Here is a 21,654-nt window from a genome sequence, read left to right as displayed (position 1 = left end):
TTCTCAAAGCTAGTAGTTGTACAGCTGCTGGAAAGTGTACTATTCTTTGTGATCTTGTATTGGGCAGGAAGTTCAGGGAAGCCGAGCTGGAAGAGTTGGAGCCACGACTGTGTTTGGGGGAAAATGTAAAGAAATACTTTTCTGGGCAATGTATTTTTGTTGCTTCCCCTTTGCTCTGGTCCTCTCTGCTTTCATTTTCAAAAAGAACTCTTACTAAATCCCTAGTTACGATAGTAATAATGTTTGTATGCAGTTCCGTAATCAAAAAGCTCCTCTCTCTCCGCAGTTTGTGTCAATTACAAGGATCTATGGACATTGGTGGGATGATGTCTAGGCTATAGGGCGATCAGCCGGAGCTTTGTGGTTCACATGACCATATGGAAAAACTATTTAGAAAGGGATTTATTGGACAATATAAGCAGGGAGGATCAGAGCAAAGTGGAAGCATCATTTACCGGAAACGTATTGTATAACCTTTGCTCTTAATCACACTTGAGCATTGGCATTTTCTTTAACCAATAGAAAGCTAGTTACTTGGAGGAGGAGAGGGCTGAGTGCAAAATTGTGGTTTTCAGGCGCTCCTATTCGTGCCAATTGAGTCCAAAAACACATGATCATGCCCCAAGGTAGCTTCTGTACATTTTAGAGCGATGGACGACGGCTTGGCTCAGATGTGAATGGTCACCAGGGCCGAACTTTGGGGTGTTCGAGCTGTGTGGCCACAAAGGGCGCCATGGCAACAGGGGAGCCAGGTGGCCGACAGAGCTCGGCCTTGGGGCGACACAGCCTGCAGCTTCTGCTCTCCTCACTGCTCGGCCATCTGACATGACAGCGATCTCTCCTACGCCCCCCCCTCCCCCCGTTTCAGCACTGCCTTTCTTCCCTGATCCCTGTTGCCTCTGCCCATACAGCCAGTGGGGATCCGAGGAGAAAATGTCCGCTGAAGCCTGCAGGGGGGAGGGGGGGCGGAGGAGGGAGCACTGCCTGCTGTAAGGATGGTTGAGCGGTGAGGAGAGAAGCAGCAGCTGTCAGGGTGGCCAAGCGGGGAGGAGAGCGGAGCCGCTGTCATCCTGTCAATTTCAGGATGACAGCGGCTCCGAGCTGAAGATCATAAAATATCTGTGATATTTACTGATCCTCTGTGCAGAGCAAAGAATGGAGCGGTCAGCTGATCACTCCAGTGTTTGTAAATAACTGGGGACACAGAACAACCGTGTCCCCAGTTATGAATGAACAGGAAGTGCTTTATATCACTTCCTGTTCATTCATGACTTTTTGAAAGGGTCATTGTTAGGATCCAGAGCACCTCCAAGTGGCGCTGGAGCTAAGCCCTGCAGTTCCTGTGCTCACCTGCAGGTGTCTCCAGGAAGCCAGGCATTGTTAGGTACCAGACCACCACTGGGTGGTGCCGGAACCTGCAGCTCCAGTGCTCACCTGCGGGTGTCTCCTAGCTGCCACTACTTAGCCATCACATGGTGCTTCCTGAGAGGATGTTTAAACCCTCCCTGTAGTCAGGATGATGGCTCAGTGTCCTGCTATCATTTCCTGTGTGTCCCGAACCCTGCTTACCTGTGTGCAATCCTGAACCCTGCTTACCCGTTTTGCAGTCCTGAAACCTGTTCCGTTTGCAGTCCTGAACCTTGTTACCTGTTTTGCAGTCCTGAACCCTGTTCCCCGTTTGCAGTCTTGTTACCTGTTTGCAGTCCTGTTCCCTGTTTGCAGTCCTGTTCCCTGTTTGCAGTCTTGGGCCCCGTTACCTGTTTGTAGGGCTGATTCCGGCTTGCTCCAGTCCTGTTGGTAATACAAATAAACTGTATATAAACACATACTGCCTTGTCCGCTGTGGTCATACGTGTTTGGTCAACCTGTATACGGTGTGGGTACACCTGTGCCGGTACCCCTGACAGTAGTAGCACTCACTATAGAGTAGGGATGGCCAAACTCCGGCCCTCCAGCTGTGGTGAAACTACAAATCCCATGAAGCATCTCTCTCTGGGAGTCATGTCTGTGGCTGTGAGAGGCAAAGCCTCATGGGATTCGTAGTTCCACCACAGCTGGAGGGCCGCAGTTTGGCAATCCCTGCTATAGAGGCTTCTATCCATTCATTACTGGTTAATGGTAAATATTTTACTATCACCAGTTTCTGAATGAATGGGATGCCTCCGTACTGAGTGCTTTCCATTCATTTAGAACAGAGGCTGTAGAAGAAGGAATTGAGGACTTTGTGTCCTCAATTAGTTTTTTAAAAGGTACTGTAAATGTTAGGGGTCTGTCTAGACCCCTAATATTTCCCCTAAGTCCCCCCAACAGTAAAAGAAAAAAACAGTAATAAAACATATAAACGTTTTCATTCGTTTCATTAAACAAAGCAAATTTTTAGGCTATTTTGGATTCAGCCACTGGCGTGTTCTGGAGGCAGGGTGACATAACTTCATATGACACTGCACGTGTTGGGGGCCGCCATCTTGTATATGTCTATATACACCAAGATGGCAGCGCCTTTATCAGCGTGTGACGTCACCTGACGCTGCGCATGCATGGCGTCATGTGACGTCATCCTCCCCGCCTCCAAGATGGTGGCGCGCATTCGCAGAATGCCCCAGCGGCCAACATGGCTGCCGCGCTTTCTGAAACAAATGATATGCCCGAATACATTTTTGGGATATTCGGGCATATACAGTAGTAATTCATTAATTTAACATGTAGTCTAGGTTTTGTCTTCTGTTTTTACTTTTCCAGATACACTTACTTGAAAACAGGGTCTGCATGACGTCCTGACACTTTATTTTTATAGACTCTATTTAAGTTTGACATTTATTGTTTACCACTTGTTTGCCTACTGCTGTTTTATTTATTAAGAATACATATATTGTGCTTACAAGTTTAATACCGTTGAATAGAAGTTTTATTTTTATCATACTTTTTAATGTTTCTTTGGGGCTTAACAAAATGGTAGTCTTTAAATGGTGTGGATATTGGAGAAAAGGGTGTGGTTACTGAGGGGCGCGGTAAAGCTTTCTCGCACAGGGTGCCTTAAGCCGGCCCTGATGGTCACAATAGAAGAACATGGAAACCTGAGTGTTGAGCGTTAAAATAGTTTCAGAAAAAAACTTGAAATCAGTCAGGTGTGCACAGGGCTGTCCCTATGGTATTTGCCGCCTGTGGATATTTCGTTCCATAGGGAGGAGAGGGGGTGCTAACAGGTAATGTTCACTGGTTTACGGTAGGCGCACACTGTCAGCAGCTCTGACATCACTGTGAGCTCAGCAGGATGCAAGCCAGAACGTTCCTGCTCAGCTCTAGGCAACTGGTGAAGTCAGTGAGCTGGGCATAGCGTCACAGGTAGCTAAGAGCTCTTAGAACTCTGGGACGCCGCCCGAGGCCTCATTATAGGGATGGCTCTGGGTTTGCCTGTGGGCTTCATACAGTGTACATATACGCTGCAGTGGACAAGGTTAGTGTGAAGCTTTCATTTTACACACGTTATCATTGAACATGTCATGATCATTTTGCTGGAAAGCTAATACCCTGTTTCCCCGAAAATAAGACCTACCCTGAAAGTAAGACCTAGCACTATTTTTCAAGATTCCTGTAATATAAGACCTCCCCCGAAAATAAGACCTAGATTGGTGGTAGCATGTGAGGGGGAACGTGAAGAGCAGGAGAGATGGTATCAGCCTGCAGGGACATACTGTATTAAGGGGATGACGGGGGACTCCCTCCGGCCAGCGCAGTGACAGGGAGCACTCCAGTACCATACTTCACCAACTGCTGTCCCCCTGAAGGCACTGCTTAATGTAATGGTACTGTACTGTACTGTGTACCGGTAAATGGTACTGTTCTTTACCGCGCTGTCCACTGTCTGATGTCCCCATTGCTGCACCACTGGTACCACTGTCCCTGGTGCCAAAGGAAGCCTGCACTGCATAAAGCAAGGCTTCGGCGGCGGAGGGAGCAGAGCCGCATTAGCTGATATTCCTCTATAGCGCCAGTTACTGTGACAGGTGGAGTGATACCACAAAACTTTAAATTGTTGTACATTTTGTTGCACAGTAAAAAATTAAAAAAATAAGACATCCCCTGAAAATAAGACCTAGTGTGTTTTTGGGGGGCAAAGAAAATATAAGACAGTGTCTTATTTTCGGGGAAACACGGTACCAGCTGACTGATCCTTCCCCGCGTGTTGGTGTGGAGGGAAGTGATGACACTGCTACCACCTAGTGGCGCTCTCAGCATACTGCGGGTGACCATAGATGTGTATAGAACACCGTGCGGTGTGTGCAGGCTGATCGCTGTCCAGTCTGTAGTACCAGGAACCGTGGGGAGCATAATATGGAGGAACGCTCCGGGTATGTAACCAGCTCCACTAATGTTTATCTTCTCTAAAAAAAAAAAAACTACATTTCTGCCATGTGATACAATCATAAGGAATGATATGAACTCTCCACGTTCAAACTGTATCCCTGTTCTTACATGCATTGTAACCAGAACAAGCCATATAGAATGTGGCTTTGAAGGTACTAGTCCGTACTAACTATAGTACAAATGATAGAGTAATGTGATTGAATCATTCATACAACACTGCGAGGTATCGTTCATGTGGTCCCATCATAATGGCTGTGAGCTGCTGGGGGGATATTGCATAGCAAACACAGCTCCCTGTGAATGTTCGTAATATTTCTGGACCTTTTGTATTATTGGTTTTAAAACGATATTTTGCATTACAAATTAGGTTTTATTATCCACACTGAATACGCAGTCCCATTCATTATAGTTTGTTACCTTTGTACTACAATTCTCAGAGGAGAATCGGGGACTCGTCCTGCTGATGACATAGTGTACTCCTGCTATACGTGGCCTCTGATCAATCTCATAGCCCGTCTGTGTAATGCAAAGCCACGCACACATCAGTGCAGGGAATGATCGCTCATGCATGTAATTTTACATATAGATCCTTCAGATATTATAAGCCTTGTATAGGTTTATGATCTCAGCACACACTCCTAGTAAAGTTTACAGCCGATCCAGCGCTGACTTGTGATGAATGACTGCACGATGTTCAGTCTGTGCCCACGTGTTACAGCTGTTTGCTTCCGCTTCCCACGTGGCTTTCTGCCATGATGACACTGCGCCCGCGCAGTAGTGCGTGTCTGCTTTTGTAAGCGGGGGCGCTTTGCATGTCATTCCTGATTGGACAGACGCAAAGCTCGTCCAATGTTTACCAGAGCCTGGACCTGGGGAAGAGCAGCACAGCTCTGGCCTGGTCGGGCAGTGGGGGGCGGTGAATGAAAAAGGGCGGGGATGTCGCCTCCGGCGCCGCCCACTGAGTGACGGCTTATGTTAGTGCACCGTCTGGAGTCTCGGGCCATTATTCCGGGGAGCGCGGTCGGAGGTGTCTGCTCAGGATCGGAGGCAGGAGTGTGTTCAACACCAAAACAACGTCAGCAGCCGCCTCCCCCGGGGGAGAGAAGACATCGCAGTGTGGGTGTATTTGTATATATGTGTGATTGTGTCTACCTGACCATCCTGGAGGAGGGAGCAGGCCAGGCGAACAGATAGTGGATGTGTGCCTGATCTCCGATTCATCTGTGCATGCTGCCTGTCTCTGCTCGTCCTGTGTATGTGTTCTCATTGTTCCAAGCCATCTATGTGTGCCATCTGTATGCCGAGTGTGATGGTGATGATGGAACAAAAGGCCGGAGGGGAGCAGGTCTGAGCCATCATCTGATGCTGGGAATAGCCCGGCTATGACGTGTTGTCACCCTTCACAATCCATCCATCGCTTGTCGATATGAGGTCATTGGTGCCTATTTCCCATCACACAGTGCAGGCGATGTTGTCTCTTTGTGATGTGTTGCAGTGACAATACCAGTGACAGCTGTCAGATTCCTTTTTTTTCTGGAGCACAGTGCCTATCCATATGCAGAATTTCTCAATCTGAGATCACCACTGCACCATTTTCTTTGGCAGTGGACACTGTTACGTCAAGAAGCTGCTGAGATCACATCTAGGATTCCATGTATCTCTAGCTAGTAAAGCTGCCCATACACCATGTGACTTGTGATTGAACAAAATGTGATTTTCAAATAGTTCATGATCGTTTTCAACCACAATGACAAAAAATAAATCAAAGGAGCAGAATGGAAAGTTTTGGAACATAATTCTAACAGTGATTGTGATTTTTGTTCTGGAAACTTCACTCATTTCAAAAATCGAATGGTAACATCAAAAACGTCGAATGACAATTGTCAAGTTTCTGAAACCATTATCAAATGTTCTGATGAATATTTTTTTTTTTGTCTGAACATTCATATGAGCATCTAGCGGTGTATGGCCAGATTTACGTTTCATTTATCTGTTTGCTGATGTTTTTTTTTACTCAATGGGTATTAATATTCTTCATTGGCCCATTTCCTGTGAAGTTGGCAGCAGTAGTCTGATGAAATGTCATTGTCATATACTAGAGAAATTATTTGTATATTGTCACCAGCTGCTGCTGCAGCTCATCAATTAAGTTTGGTGAACATTTGCTTTTGATTTAATTAAAGGGATTTTCCCCCTGCACAGTCTGATGCACCTATATTGGATTAATGTCATAAGAAATAGAACTGAGCGGTGGTGGGGGGGGTCACCAGGAATTAAAGTGTACTTCCACTTTCTCAGCCACACACCCAAACTGTATATGTGTCCCTATTCACACAGCATACTTCAAATAGTTGCAAATTATATTTCTTACCTTTTTCCAGTTTTCTTTTGGGGCAGGATTATACATAGGACTCTAGAGTGCTTGGAGTGTTGACAATAGCTAGGGACATTTTTCTTAGTGTGTGAAATCCAAAGTACCACCCAGGCCTTTAACCCTTTGTTAGGCCACATCTTGTTTACAACTGCCCATAAAGATTTACTAGCACAGTACAGACAGGTTTAATTAAGGTAAACAGAACTCCTCAGCTCCCTGCTTATTATGTAGAACGGGAGAGCTTACCGGTAGTAAATTTATTAGGAAATAAAAAAGATAACCAGACATTTTTTCATGTTTTAAAAAAGATATAAAATATGTGAATGGGAACATGTAACTAATAAAATAGGTGTTATGCCAACTTGGCTGCAAAGATGGAAATACAATTTAAAGGTGCAGATCGATCTGCTTATTCAGGTCTTTGCTCTATTAGGCCCCTGTGTTTTTTGTTTTTTTTTGGATAATGCACATAAGGTATTAAAAGCATGTTCCACATTTTTAATAAATAAAAAAAAAAGTTAAATGAAAGGAAAAATACGCACTTAATTTTTTGCATTGCAGCCTGCAACTGCGCTCAGTGGATCAGGGGTGCAATGCTCAGACTCCTGCAGACTCTTCCTCCAGCCCCAGGAAGTAATCGATGGATTACAGATGTGGTGATGTCACCTTACTTGCACCATTGAGATCTATGTGTCCGTCTTAGAATATGGTAGATCCCATTGCACTCCTGACCGGAAAACCCCTAAGCGCAAGGGGGGGGGGGGTTGAAGCAACCGCAGAAACTGTAACTGGTAGAAAGTCACTCACACTCCAGAAACTTTTGTAGTCAATCTTCTTTATTGACCATCAAAGTGTCACATAACTTTAACCAAAGTTATATGACACTTTGTTGGTCAAAAAAGTTTCTGGAGTGCGAGTGACTTTCTACCAGTCTGTCCCTCTGATACAATGGCAGGTGGGACTTGTAGTCTTTTCATTCCGAACTCCTGTGACTGGATGTGTGAATGAATGGTGTGACAGTATGGATGGAGCCACACCTAATTCAAATGTACACTGAATAGGACAGGGAGAAGAACCCTATGATTCAGGGGATGGAAAGTGGTCTGAAAGGTGAACTTGGCTTCTCTGTAGATAAAAGGGAACAAAAGCCTAACATGTACAGTAACTAGCACTAGTTAAAATGTATATAAAGTGATTTCTTCTAGAACCAGAGTATACCGATCAATGTTTGACTGGATTACCTGCCTTGCAAATTGGAGGAGCAGGGCTACAAAATAAAACTAGAGTCTCAGTGTATGATTTAGAGCTCCAGCCTACTAATTTGCTTCAAAAAGTAATTTTTGAATCCTCTAATAGCTTGTTTACACTGGGACTCATACATGATGAAGGGACATATTTTTGATGTCTTGGACCTTCAATGTATGTCATTGGTTTTGTTTCACTGCAGATAGTGACATCATGTTGACTGATGATTTATAAGATTCCTTAAACTCCTGCTTTTATTTTGGTTGATGGTTCTGTTTTTTGTGGTGTTGTGATCTCTGTATACACTTATTATATAAAATGTCTTTTTTCCCCCTAACAGTATGGCAGACTACCTAATTAGTGGAGGCACTGGATACGTTCCAGAAGACGGACTCACTGCCCAACAGCTTTTTGCTAACTCTGATGGTCTCACTTACAAGTAAGTTATTTTTTTTGTGTGTAGTAATTAGTTATGTGATACTAACCATGTTAATCACAAAAGTGTGAAGAGACCCACTATATACACTGTTTTGAGCATTCACGGGGCATATAGAGTCTCTCGCTGAGCAGCCAGTCACCAGCACTGTATTATGGGGGGAGGAGAAGAGTCGTATGCTTCCTTATAACCAGAAATGCCAGGTATGGCACTTTGCATTCTGAGGTGAATGGAGTGACAGGGGAATAAAAGGAGGATGAACAGAATGAGTTGCAAGGAATGGCATTAAAGTGAACCTATGTGCTCCACATGGGCAAATCCAGGTGCTCTTACAATCCTGTGTCAGATTGCCACATCTGATCTGTTCACATTTAGGCACCTGAACTCTGTGGCATCACACTTTTTTTATTTTTTCCTGGTTTTCTCAGTAATTAAAGTGTGTGCGCATCCAACACATTTTTTTTTTTTTTTGAACAGTGAAGAAGGATTAGACTTTACTGTTGTCCGGGGCTGTTAAAAACAATCTTCTGCCTGGTTGAACACCTCTCATGGTTTCACTTGGCAGGAAATGAGAACTAAGCTGCAATAGGGACAAAGACCTAAATAAAGTTCATAGGGGTTCTAGTCTAACCCTACACTACTGGGGGGTAAAAACAAAAACATTTTCATGTCTGCCTGTTTTGCTGCTTGGAAATGTTCCCATCTGGTGAAACCATTGTCACCATGATGGGGAGTGAGGGGAAACTCTTAACAGTAACAACCAGACAGGGGTTCTAGTTCTTCTCGATTTACATCCAAAATAAAGTATGTCAAGCCAAAACGTGTTTTAATTAACACGGTAGTGTCCTATAACAAAACCCTTGTAATAGGCTAAATATCCATCTGTTTATGGCTGCTGGAAGAGAACACCAGAATGGACAAAACATATCTTGTTAGAATTTGATATGAAAGTCAGAAGAACAATATGTGGTCTACCATTGCTGGCCTACTTCTTAAAATGCTAGTTCAGCAGTTGTTAAGTGGACCCACTAGCTTTTCAAGTCACCTCTTTGAAATAAGAATGCAGATCAGTAAACGTAGAGAAAAGGGAGAAGCCCTTCTCTGCTTACTGATAGTGGGATAGTGAATCAAAATATTGTAGCAAGAGGGAAATGAAGGTAAAGTTTGGTGATACTTTTAATGGGGGTGGAGAGTGAGGGTGTGTATGTGTTGTGTGTGAGAGTGGTGTTAACTTAGCCTTTATTATGTAAATGGAAGCAGCACAAGAGGAATACATAAACAGGCAGAGCAAAGAACAAAGATGATTTTGAAAGTGCATCAGTTGTCAGAATCCTCAGATTTTCAGCTTTGATAATTTTACAGCAGATAAAATGACTGCCGTTTGGTTTAAATGGGTTATCACACTATACATGGTGTTGTTTTTCTTTCACTTTGGAGTTTGTGATATCCTTCACTGCTTAACTCAAGAGTTAAGATGCAAGCTTTCAAAACAAGTATCATTCTTCACAAAGAAACTTTTTAAAAAATCCAGTCTTTGTGAGATCTGCCAGTGCAGTACAGACAGGGTTAATTCCTGGACAAACTATCATCTGCTTATTTTATTTACATTTAAGTGGTATGTAGTCATGAGAGAAGTGCAGTACTTGTGGCACCAGGTAGGAGGAGGTATCCTGAGACATGAAGGCCAAGGCCATGATAGCCTAGCCTGCACCTCAATCCAAGAAGTAGGTTATGTCCATTCTTGGGGGACAGCTGGCTACTATGAGCATTTACACCTTGTTTGAACCCCCTGACTGATCTAACTAGGAAGAAAATGTCTAATCTGGTGTTTTGGGTACGAGTGTGAGGAAGGCCTTCCAAGCCATGGAGGAGGCCCTGGCCAGTGTTCCTTTTCTACATTTTTCAGAATTCCCCTTTTTTTTTTTTTTTTTTTTTTTTTGGTGCAAAGCGATGCTTCTGCCTATAGCTTAGGTGTGCTCATGAGACAGGTGGATCAGACATGGGAGGAATATCTCATCCTCTACCTGAGGAGGAATCTACTCCCCAGTTAGGTAAAGACTGTCACAATAGAGGGGTACCCTTGTGATCGTGTGGGCACTGCAGAAGCAACTACCTATATGGCTACTAATCACAAACTACAATCCAATTAGCTGGGGGAATGCTGCTGGGGAGAATGGCAAGTTACTCTATTGGAGCTTGATTTTTACCATACAGCATAAAGTAAGGCTGATTTTGGCTGATTCAGCAGAAATTGTCAGAAATTTAATCCGTGGGGGGGCCCTATCCCCTCGACATCGATCATTAGATTGACTTTTGCCAAAGGGACATGCTTGAAAGCCATCCGCTGAATAGCATTTCCAATAAATTCAAAAGTCTGTAAAGAGATGGTCAGATTAAAGTCTCCTGAAAGTTGGATGGATTTACAGCTGCCCACGTGACTCCTGACCGAAAGCAAACAGTCTGCAGAAGGCATGTATAGAAACTCCTGGCTGCTATATCACCTGGTATTCTGCTTACAGGTTCCCGCTGCCAGCAATGCAAGTCTTGTGTCTGGCAGTGGAAGGGTTAAATCTTTTTTTTTTTTTTTTGTGGAGCCATTTTTCTTTTTATTAAATATTCAAAATCTGAATCTTTGAAATGCTCTTACTAGAAATGAAGAAACTACTGTAATGTAAAAATCTGTGTGGTTGACATGACCCAGTGACACTGGTTGGCCTTGTTTTGGTGGTTTTGTGTTCTTAGAATTACTTTTTATATCAAGTCACAAAGATTGTGTTCCTGGTACATAGCAAGGTAAAGTTATTAAGGAAGAGCAATATACACACATATATATGAGGGATGTATGCCTGTTGCGCAGAGCTCTTTTTGGGCAGAATTGTGCTGTAGAGTTCAGTAGTTCCTAAAAAAAAAAAACATTCATAATGCATGTTTTTTGTGAGATTCCTCTAGTACCTAGCTTTTCGTTGCCTAAAATGCACTAAACATGCGGGAAAAGGCTTAGGAAATGCTCAGTGTGAATGGCAGCTAAGTCTCCTGTACTGTTGAAACTGAGATAAAAAAGGGAAAATGATCGAGTATAGTAATTTAACAGACAACAGCAGTTATTTGAAGAATGACCGGCTCTGACTGACTTCAAACAAACAGCTGGTTTTTGTATTGGAGTGTACGCATTGGGGGTCATATTAGGACATACTACATTCTCCCTGGAGACTTACTGGGAGTTTACCAGGTGTATTTATATTCCCCCACAGATGTATACTGTACATACGTGTGAATGTAAGTGTGAGTTATTGTTTTTCCAGGTTTGGGGCCTTGCCCTGGAAACGGTTGTGTACACCAGTCTATATTCAGTTTTTTGCTTGCTGCATTTGTTATCTTTTTGATTTGCATGGTGTCTGAGTATAGATGAAACGTTTGTGGTCAAATGGAGGTTGTTTTTTCCTATGTAGTTGTGGTACAGCAGTGAGAATATACTTGGTGTGTTGCAGAATATGGCTTTTACAAACCGAGTTTAGTGAAGCTTAGCTATGTTTACATATGCCATGCATGCCAGGACTTAACCCCTGGCACAAACCTATACATAAAAATGTTCTGCTTTGAGATATTACCAGATCTGTTCAAAGGAATGGTTAGGAAAGTATTACATTAAATGTATGACTAGGAAAACCTATTTTTTTTTTGTATTTTGGTTTTGGATAGAGAACTCCTATTAAAGGCTTTACCAAACCCTCAGCTTTTTTGGCATATATCTACTGCTAGCAAGCAAAAAAAACCCCGCTTTAGCAGCGGTTTAAACTTACCAAGATGCTTAAAACAGCTGTTTAAGCATCTTGGGGCGGGCGCATGTGCAGTTCACATTTTCAGCCGGTACGCGAGGAAAGAAACAAGGTAAGTCTATGGGCGTGTGCACCTGCATGCAGACACCGTGGGAGAGTACGTGCCAGCAAGCTCAGAGGAGTCGGCGCTGGATCGGAGACCCGCAGCAGCGCTGGAGAGAAGGCTAAAAACCACAGGAAAGATGATCGGATTAAAAGACATAATTTAAGGTAAGTGCTTTAATTAACATTAGGGTGAGGGGGAAAAAATTGCCTTTTTAATGTCACTTTAAGTTTGCTGTTAGTGTCTTTACTCGTTGATTTGCTCTTTGTATTTGTCCTGGTGACCATCGCCAGAAAGTGAAGGCAGATCCAAAGTTTCATAGTTTTATCGGAACGAGAAGAGTGTAAAAGGTGTGTGTTTTATTTTTTTTTATTTTTTCTCTTCACTTCCTGTTAAAGCTCTTGGGTGGGAAGTGAAGGGCAATCTCCCCAACAGAAAAAAGACATAAAATATAAATGGCAAAGTGCTAGCCAGCACAGCACCAAAGCAGCCCAATATCATAACTTTATGGACCTTTACCCCCTTTGACTAAAAATCACATCAGCATACAGCTCTGCATGCTGATATGAAATCATCTTACATGTGTTAGCTAAACAAACAATATATTTTGATTTTAGTTATTTCTTTTTTTTTCACTCCCTGGTCCACTTTGGCACAAATGATGCAATCGTGCCCAAGCATTGCATCCTGGGAAGGTTACATCAGCAGAGCATTGCAGGGAAATCTCATCTGTAATCTCATGAGATCTCAGGGAAAGGCATTTTCCTCCCCTGAGATGATGTGCATGGTCACATGTCCTAGTCACATATGCCAGAGTTCAAGGAAGTAGAGGGAAATCTAGTAACATGCCCTTAGTAAACATTGCCACTGTCACAAGACTGGGCAAGAACAGAGAAATAAGGTATGTAAAGAATACAAAGCTGGAACTATCTAGAAGTATGTGTTTGTAGATTGTCATTACTAAACATTTCTAAAGGTGTGTTTGTTGTTGTTTTGAAGATATGGGTAAAGGTCCGCTTTTACCAAGCGTGACAGGAGGAATTAAAGCACTCCTCTGGCTTCCTTACTTTTGTACCATCTTCCATGTGTTGTCTCCTTTTGGTCTAAACACATTAATTGTAGGCTCTTACTTCTCTAATTGTCATGTTTTGTGTTACCAGCAAAGATCACAAACAGGAAGGTTATCAATGTATTCTATTCATTGGCACAATAACATTGACAAGGATGCCCTGGTCCGAGTTGTTGTTTTCAGTAACCGTACATTACATCCATCTGAAGGGGTATGAGTAGTTACTGAATTCCATGTACACTATCATGCCTTCTCTCTTGCTACAGTATTTTTTTTGCAATTCCATTCTTTTGTGTAATAATAATAATAGTGTGTCTTTGTGTGTTACCGCTTCATCGCATTTCGGATCTTCCATTATCTTTTTATAGTAGTTCTTTTTGATTCTGTTTACAGGAACTATAGTATGGGGAAGTAAACTTTGCCTTGGTGTTTTTATTAGAAAGGAAAAGGTGTTCTGAAGTCCCAGTATATATTATCCTGGTATACCATCAGCATTGTAATCGGAATAGATACTATGCTAGAATTGTTTTTTGATAGGGATGCCCAGATACCGTTTTTTCGGTATAGAGTACCGATAGTTCTATTTAGGTACCCGCCGACACAGAGTACCGGTATTTCCGGTAGCATGGAGGCGGCTTCCCCGGCAGCCAGTAAGCCGGGCAGCATGCCATTACCGGCTCCATGCTCTTTGGCAGGCCTGATTGGCTCTCATGCCGGCTTCCCAGCCAATCAGCATGGAGCCGGCTTCCCTGCCAATCAGGAAGCCAGGCGGCAAGTCATTACCTGCAGTCCAGCTTCCTGATTTGCCTGGGAAGTCGGCTCCAGGTTCCCTCGCGGCACTGCTGGTCAGAGGAAATCTCCCTCTGACCGGAAGTCCCAGTATCGGGATAAGTATCTGGGCGAGTAAGAGTACTTGGTCAAACACTCGGTATTGGCACCGATACCTATACTAGTATCAGTGCATCACTAGTTTTTGATAATACAATCAAAGCTTCCTTAAAAATCGCTTTTTTATATAGTGAGTGATGCCTCCCATCTGCCCATTACTTTTACAACTTCCTGGATTCCCAATGTGATTTGCATCTTTTTCCCTGCTGCTTGATGTGATGAAATATAAAATTCTCAAGACTACTTGTCCCATCATCCATTGCTTTGGCAAGCAATGACTATATTATTTATTATTATTATTATACAGGATTTATATAGCTCCAACAGTTTGTGCAGCACTTTACAATATAAGGAAGACATTACAGTTACAATACAAGACAAAATGGTAAGGAGTGCATCATCCAGAGTTTGACCTGTAATTCAGAAGGTAGGCTCTGTGATTTGTGACACAAAGTGCATATTCACAGACTGCAACAATGTCAGTGCATTATGTTTACATAGATTGATATGGTTCTTAGGAGTGGGATAGAAATACATATATATATTTTTTTAGTTTAACTGATTTTGCAAAGTCCTTTATTTTTTTTTTATTTTTTTTTTTTCTGTTTGGGTTTTTAACTGACATTACTCAGAGTTTCAGTAAACTATACAATTGCCAAACTTCAATACAGGCTGCCTGTTCTTTCAGCAGGTTTGAATATTTAATATTTGTATTTTCTCTTAAAGGCATAGTCCACCTTTTGGGAGAAACAAATACACAAACATTAATGATAGAGAGAAAAAATGTGCATTTATTCATTTTTAGTGCTTGAGCCTGCAAAGCATTGCAACTGCAATCTATGCCTGGGCTCCAGCAGACGGTTCCTCCAGGTCTGTGCCAAGGTAGGAGTAAAAAAATCAATGGACTACAAGTGTGGTGTCCTCACCACACTTGTACTATATTGATAACTAAGAGTCCCTCAGGACTCGGTGGCAGATGGGACTTGTCTTCCTTTCACAGATCCTTATAGAAAGGGGAGGTTACTGTTTTGGGGAATGTGACCCTGTATGTGTAGGTAATGCTGGTATATCCAGATGAAATGTGACATATATATTTTTTTACATTAAAAAAAATGTATTTTTAAAAAGATGGAATTTTTCTGTGCTGCAGTACCAGCAGATAAGAATAAACCAACCTACGTATGTCCCTCATTATCAACATATGGGAGAGATTCTTGTGCTAAGCTTCTAGGGTGTTGGAAACCACCTGGAGAAGCGTCTTGTAATTGATCAGCTTAAAATAAGAACTTCTTGTTTTTTTCATAGCATAGAAAATCTTCTAATGCTCCTCAGGGGTTGAATGTCATGTTATTTTTTTCTTTTTTATGGAAAGTGTGGTGTTTTTATGCCCCATATTATCTAGATAAAAAGAGTGAAGCTGGCCATGTGTATTGCAATATTTACAATACCTTTTTTGTACAGACAGTCCCAGGGTTACGAACAAGATAGGGACTGTAAAGGTGCCCACACACCTTACAATTTATCTGCAGATTTTCTGTGGTCAGATGGAAAAAGTGCAACAGATTGGCCCAGGCGGAGATTACTCCATCCACACAGTTAAGTGTAGATGGAGGAATCTGTTGCACCTTTTCCATCTGACCACAGAAAATCTGCAGATAAATTGTATGGTGTGTGGGCAGCTTTAGTTCGTTTGTAAGTTGAATTTGTATGTAAGTTGGAATAGGTAAATTTTTTTAAGTGCAACTCCAGCCCCAAATTGTTTTGTTGTTGTTTTGGATAGCATCGGGAAGGGTTTACCCCCTGTAAAGTCTGTTTTTGCCCCTGTTCAGAAGATTTCGCCTCACTTTCTGTCCCTGTAAGAGAAAATGTATTTGTGTATGTATATGTGTGTGTGTGTGTATATATATACACACACACACACACACACACACACACACATCACAAAGTCCTCTATCTCTTGTTCTGTATCCCCTGTTATCAATGAACAGGAATGAGTGTTCCTGTTCATTGATAACATGAGGACATGGTATGTTTACTATACCTACAACTATGAATGAACATGAGGTGATGCAGATCACTCCCATTCATTCATAATTGAGGATATAGTTAACATACCATAGCCTCAATTATCTACAAACACTCAGCGATCACTGAGTGTTTGTGTTCGCTCTCCTCTCTGACACGCTGTCACAGGAGGCTGATTGAGCGGAGCAGGGAGGCGAGCTCAGCCCCCTGTGACAGCGCTGGCTGTCTCCGCCCACACACCGCTCTGCCGGACTGTGATAGGCGGCTGAGCACTGTAGGAGGAGAGCTCAGCCTCCTGTGTCAGTGCTGGCTGTCTCCGCCCACACACCGCTCTGGCCGACTGTGATAGGGGTCTAAGCGGTGTGGGAGGAGAGACGCCGGCCGCTCACAGTGCTCTCTTCCTGCAGCGCTCGGCCGGCTGTCACTTTTTTTTCTTTTCTCCCCACTGGAACACAGAGCATAACCAGGGATGTGCAGATGTATCGGCCGAAACATGGCTCTTTCGGCATTATGCCAAAAGTGCCATTTCGGCCGATATATCGGTGCATCCCTAGTTGTAAGGTGTTGGCCAGCTTTAGACTTGCAGATCACTTAGCATTCATGTACTTAACATGAAAACAATGTGATTTTAATGCTAGGTCCATATTAAACCCAGAACACTGACTAAGGGGCCCAGTTATGCAAACTCGGAGACAGTAAATTAATTTCACCAAAGTCCATGTCATACTAGAATCTCTGCATCTCCCTGCCCTCTTCCATGGAATAGTCTCCTTGTTGGCCATTTCAGTAAGATGTCACTGCTCCTCTCAAATGATTGATATTCTGAAACCTTTTGTGCCAGAAAAGAGTAGGCCACAACTCAAAACAACTAACAAAACAAAAAAAAACTTGAACCTAAGAACAACAACAGAACGATCCCTATCTGCAGTCCCTACTTTTCTATCTATCTTTATTCTATTTATTATTGCCCATTTCTTTCCTTTTCTTCGTCTTATAATATTATTTTTTGTCCTCTCTTAATCCAGGAGGTCCCAAGTCCGACTGATATTCATATTTTCAATCCACCTATTCCAAATTCCCTGAAATTTACCTAACTGGCCCCTCCATGTTTTGAGTTGTGGTTTTATTGTCAATGTTCACAATGTATGGAAAGGAAAAAGAAAAAACAAATAAATAATATCTGATTTTAAAAAAAGAAAAGAGTAGGCCGTACTACCCTGCCTTTAAAGTGTAAACCAGAAACCCCAAAATCTCTCCTTTCAGAGTAATCCCACATTATAATTTTTTTTTCTCTGCATTCTGGTCCTGATTATTTCCCACTTGCATCACCCGCTTGTTTGTTCAATGGAAAAGTAAATGAGGAGTTCTGATACATTCTTTGTATTTCCAGAGATGTCTGATTAGTGTGTAGGAGCGTTGTATATGGCAGCATGTTTAGTTTTAGAATGACAGGTCAAAGAGGAAGAGAAATCTGTAACGGTGAACCTTCTCCCATATTCCAGATCAGAATAAATAAATATAAATCTGTCACGATTGCCTGCATTTAAAGCCAATAATGGAGCAGGAGGATAGAGCCAGCAGTGAGCTTGCACCACCACCTTTGTTACTAAAGAATCCAGAATGGCAAGTGATTTCTTCTTTTTTGTTATCCTTATGTGTTTGCAACTATAGAACAGGTATGTTATCTATCTGTAATTTGAAATTGTAATAACCTTTTATTTCTGTACTGTGTACTCTGAAGTATATGCAAGTATGTCAGAATGACGCACCTTATTTCCAGATTAGGTCTACACACCCCTGTAGAAATGCCAGGTTTTTAGAAATGTAAAAAAAATAGACCAAGATAAATCACTTTTTCCACCTTAATGTGACCTATAATCTATACAGTTCAATTACAAAATCAAACTGAAATTGTTTAGTGAGGGGGGTAGAGAATGTGGCTTCTTAAGTGTACACACCCTGTTATAACTGGGGATTTTGCTGTGTTCAGAATTAACCAATCACATTCAAACTGATGTTAAATGGTTAGTACACATCTGCTATCAATCTACGGGACTCAACTGCTGATTTTACGGATGTGCAGCCGCTTCCTACCATTGGGAGGTACAGGCTGCTGCATGCAATTACAAGCAGCTCCTTCACCATAATGACAAAATTATGTTTGGCACAAAAACAACACTGTGCATCACCAAAATAACACCATACCCACAGTGAAGCATGGTGGTGGCATTATGCTTTCAGGCTGTGTTTCTTCAGCTGGAACTGGTGCTTTAGTCAAGGTGAATAAACAGTTCCAAATATAAGTCAATTTTAGCACAAAACCTTCAAGCCCCTGCTAATAAGCTGAACAGGAAGTGGAATTTCACCTTTCAGCATGACAACGACCCAAAGCATTCCTCCAAATCAACAAAATGGCTTTACCAGGAGATCAGTTTTGGAATGACCTAGCCAGAGCCCAGACCTGAACTCAATTGAAAATCTGTCCGGTGATCTGAAGAGGGCTGTGAGCCGGAGATGCCCTCGCGATCTGCCAGATTTGGAGCGCTTTTGCTAGGAAGATTCCCAAGGCAAGATGTGCCATGCTGATCCTACCCCATAAGACTGAATGTTGTTATAAAATCAAAGGGTGTTTCAAAAATGTATTAGTTTAAGGGAGCATATATTTATGCAACCACGTTATTGTACATTTTTAAATTTATTTTTCTCCTTTTTAAAGATGGTGGACAAAATTCTGAAGTGATTCATCTTGGTCTGATTATTTTTTTTTTTTTACATCTCAAATACCTGGTAGCTAAGAGATTTGGAAAGGAAAAAAATCTTTTTTTTTTTTTTTTTTTTTAGCAGGACACTTTTTACTTCCACTATAAGGTGCATCTCTGATAAACCTTTTGCATCTAAATGACTTGGAAGAGACTCGAAAGAAAAGTTAGTTGGAAACTAAGTGCCATAATAACAAACTCTACTGCATTTGTCTTGAATGTAGGTGGACATCACACAGAAGCTCCCTGATTGTTCCTTAAGGTGCCCATACACCTTTCGATTATCGTTCGATTTCTGAATTAAATCGGTTTTGCGTACGATAATTGGGTTGATGGGAAGTCACCAATCACAATTACTGTACAACTGGCCGAATTTCCTCTATCAGGCAGACTAGAACACTTTGTTTTCGAATCGTATAAAAATTGATGAATTAGTGGCGTTTTCATACAAAAAATAGCAACAAGAACACTGCACATGCACAAACAAAAATCTGTTCTGTCGATGGACGAAATTCAGTCAGTATTGCTGACAAGCGATTATCGTATCTACATTTGGTCTGCGCATGATGGGCTATTTGGGCGGAAATTAAACAAGGGTGCGATGATGGGACAAAAGAAATTGAATGAAAATTGTAAAGGTGTATGGCCAGCTTTACACTGTCTTACTGGATAATCCTGTATAGCTGTCCATAGTGGCTAGTCAGATATCTGTTTTCTGTAGAGAAGGAAAGGTAGTAGCCATGCCTGTACTGAGAAAAATCTCATAAAATACCCAATTTACTTGGAGACTTTTTTTTTATTTTGTACCCGATCTTAAACCGATGCTGGCAGTACACGTTTTTAAAGGCTACAATCTGTGGTCCATTGCCGGCTACTTGCCCCTTATTGGCAATGCCCTGCGTTTACTAGCTCTTAAGGCTTTTGCCAATAGGAATTCGAAATGGGCATTACAGGTGCCTGCAAAAACTGCCAGCCGTGTGGGCAGCTGGGGAACCCCCAAAAAACAGGTGTTTTTTTTTTTTGTTTTTTTTTATTATTATGCGCCCATCTATTTCATAAAAAGCTGAGCTCTGGCTCTCTGGGAACCATGCCTCATTTAGTCTCAGACTAGTAATGAGGTCTACAAGGGGGTGGTCCACAGCAGGACCACCTTCTAAAGGGCAGAAAGCTTAGAACTCTAATGCTATGTGTGGTTGTTGGATTTCAGTTCCTTGTGGTAATGTAATTTGTGTATTTACATGACAGGTTTGCTTTAAGTGAAGGAGCAGTGACATCTGGCACTTTTTTCTCTTCCTTCTTTCTTACAAAAAATAAAAGAAGATGCTGATATGCCTCCAATGCAGTTGACAGAATACCTGACCTATGCAATTTCACAACTGCACACAACTAGTTCTGTGTGTGTGTGTGTGTGTGTGTGTGTGTGTGGTGTCATCCATTGTGTTACTGGAGATGGTATACAGTTTTTCTGCCTTTTTATAAATAACTCAACAAAAACACGTGGCTTACTGTTTTGGGGCAGTACTGTATCATGTCTGTCTGCTGACTCCTACTTCCTGCTCCAAGCTTGATTATTAATTTATGGGCAAATCAAATTAGCTTGGTTACTATGGAATCCATTTAAGACTGACTACATTCCCTTTTTTAATATTCCTAATTGTTATTGTTCTAATGTTCTGAAATGTTGTTGGTGATGCACACAGGACCCTCATGAATATTTTGCCAAGACCTTCGCTGTCTCCTCCTAGGCTTTGTGGTGTTTTGCATCATCTAACATGGCAAAAAGACTGTAGTCTGTTATTTATTATGCATTCCGTGGATTCTGCCCTTTGCTGTGAAACACTGACAGAGATTAACAGGGATTAATCTGGTGTTTACATGTAAAATAATGCAGTGATGTGAACCTGGTTTTGTTTTGATGTCTCAAGAAAGCCAATATGTTTTATCTTTAGTAAAGTCTAGATCTTGGCACGTGTAAGCTGCCACCCATACTGCTACTTCCCTTTTTTTTACCAAGGCTGTAAATGGGAGTACACCCTACATGGTATACATTTTACACTGCTGTGTTGGTTGGCTAATAAATCACATTGATCATCGCACCCATACTTTTTTTTGTGTGTGTAGTATTTGTTGAATGCATTTGTAAATACATGTGAAATTAACACTGTGGCATCACCTATGGTAGGTGTCGTTGGTGACTCTAAACTAAGTTCCCAGCTGTGGACTTGTATAGATATGCACAGAGAGCAGGCTCAACTTGAGGCAGGTATAGAAACACATAAGAAGCTCCAGTATCACCTTTGCAGACATGCACTGGAAGTTTTGCTGCCTTGCAATGAAAAAGCAGAACACTGTATACTGTATATTGCCCTGACAGTGTGTAACTTCCCCTTTTTTGCTGGTTTTAAACAGATTTAGAAAAGCTGCCATTATCGACATATGTCACCAGTGGGGAGGTTTTCTACTACTTTGTCCTGATAGGGAGTGAGCAAAAATCTCCCTCCATGAGGACACTAGCTTCAATATACCCCAAAAGAGGTATAGGTTGTGTTCACATTGTTAAAAAATAAATATATAGATATATTGTACTGTATACAGTACAATAAATATAAAAAAA

General features: G+C 41.9%; 1 protein-coding gene across 4 annotated transcripts in view; it reads left to right on the top strand.

Annotated features, from left to right (window-relative positions):
* LOC108790473 (inosine-5'-monophosphate dehydrogenase 1) overlaps positions 1-21,654 on the top strand; it is a 121,418-nt gene that overhangs the window by 61,274 nt on the left and 38,490 nt on the right. For 2 of the 4 annotated variants that reach the window (XM_018560738.1, XM_018560742.1), the window contains exon 2: positions 8,325-8,423. In XM_018560738.1, the coding sequence (XP_018416240.1) occupies positions 8,326-8,423 (98 nt within the window). In that variant the 5' untranslated portion in view covers position 8,325. Of the gene's footprint in view, positions 1-5,318; positions 5,482-8,324; positions 8,424-17,783; positions 17,905-21,654 lie in introns of those variants that run through there. The other 2 variants (XM_018560740.1, XM_018560741.1) reach the window with 2 other exon arrangements.

This window comes from Nanorana parkeri, unplaced genomic scaffold (assembly GCF_000935625.1).
Source record: "Nanorana parkeri isolate BGI_ZX_2015 unplaced genomic scaffold, ASM93562v1 scaffold476, whole genome shotgun sequence".
NCBI lineage: Eukaryota > Metazoa > Chordata > Amphibia > Anura > Dicroglossidae > Nanorana > Nanorana parkeri.
This window is presented reverse-complemented; position numbering and strand designations above follow the sequence as displayed.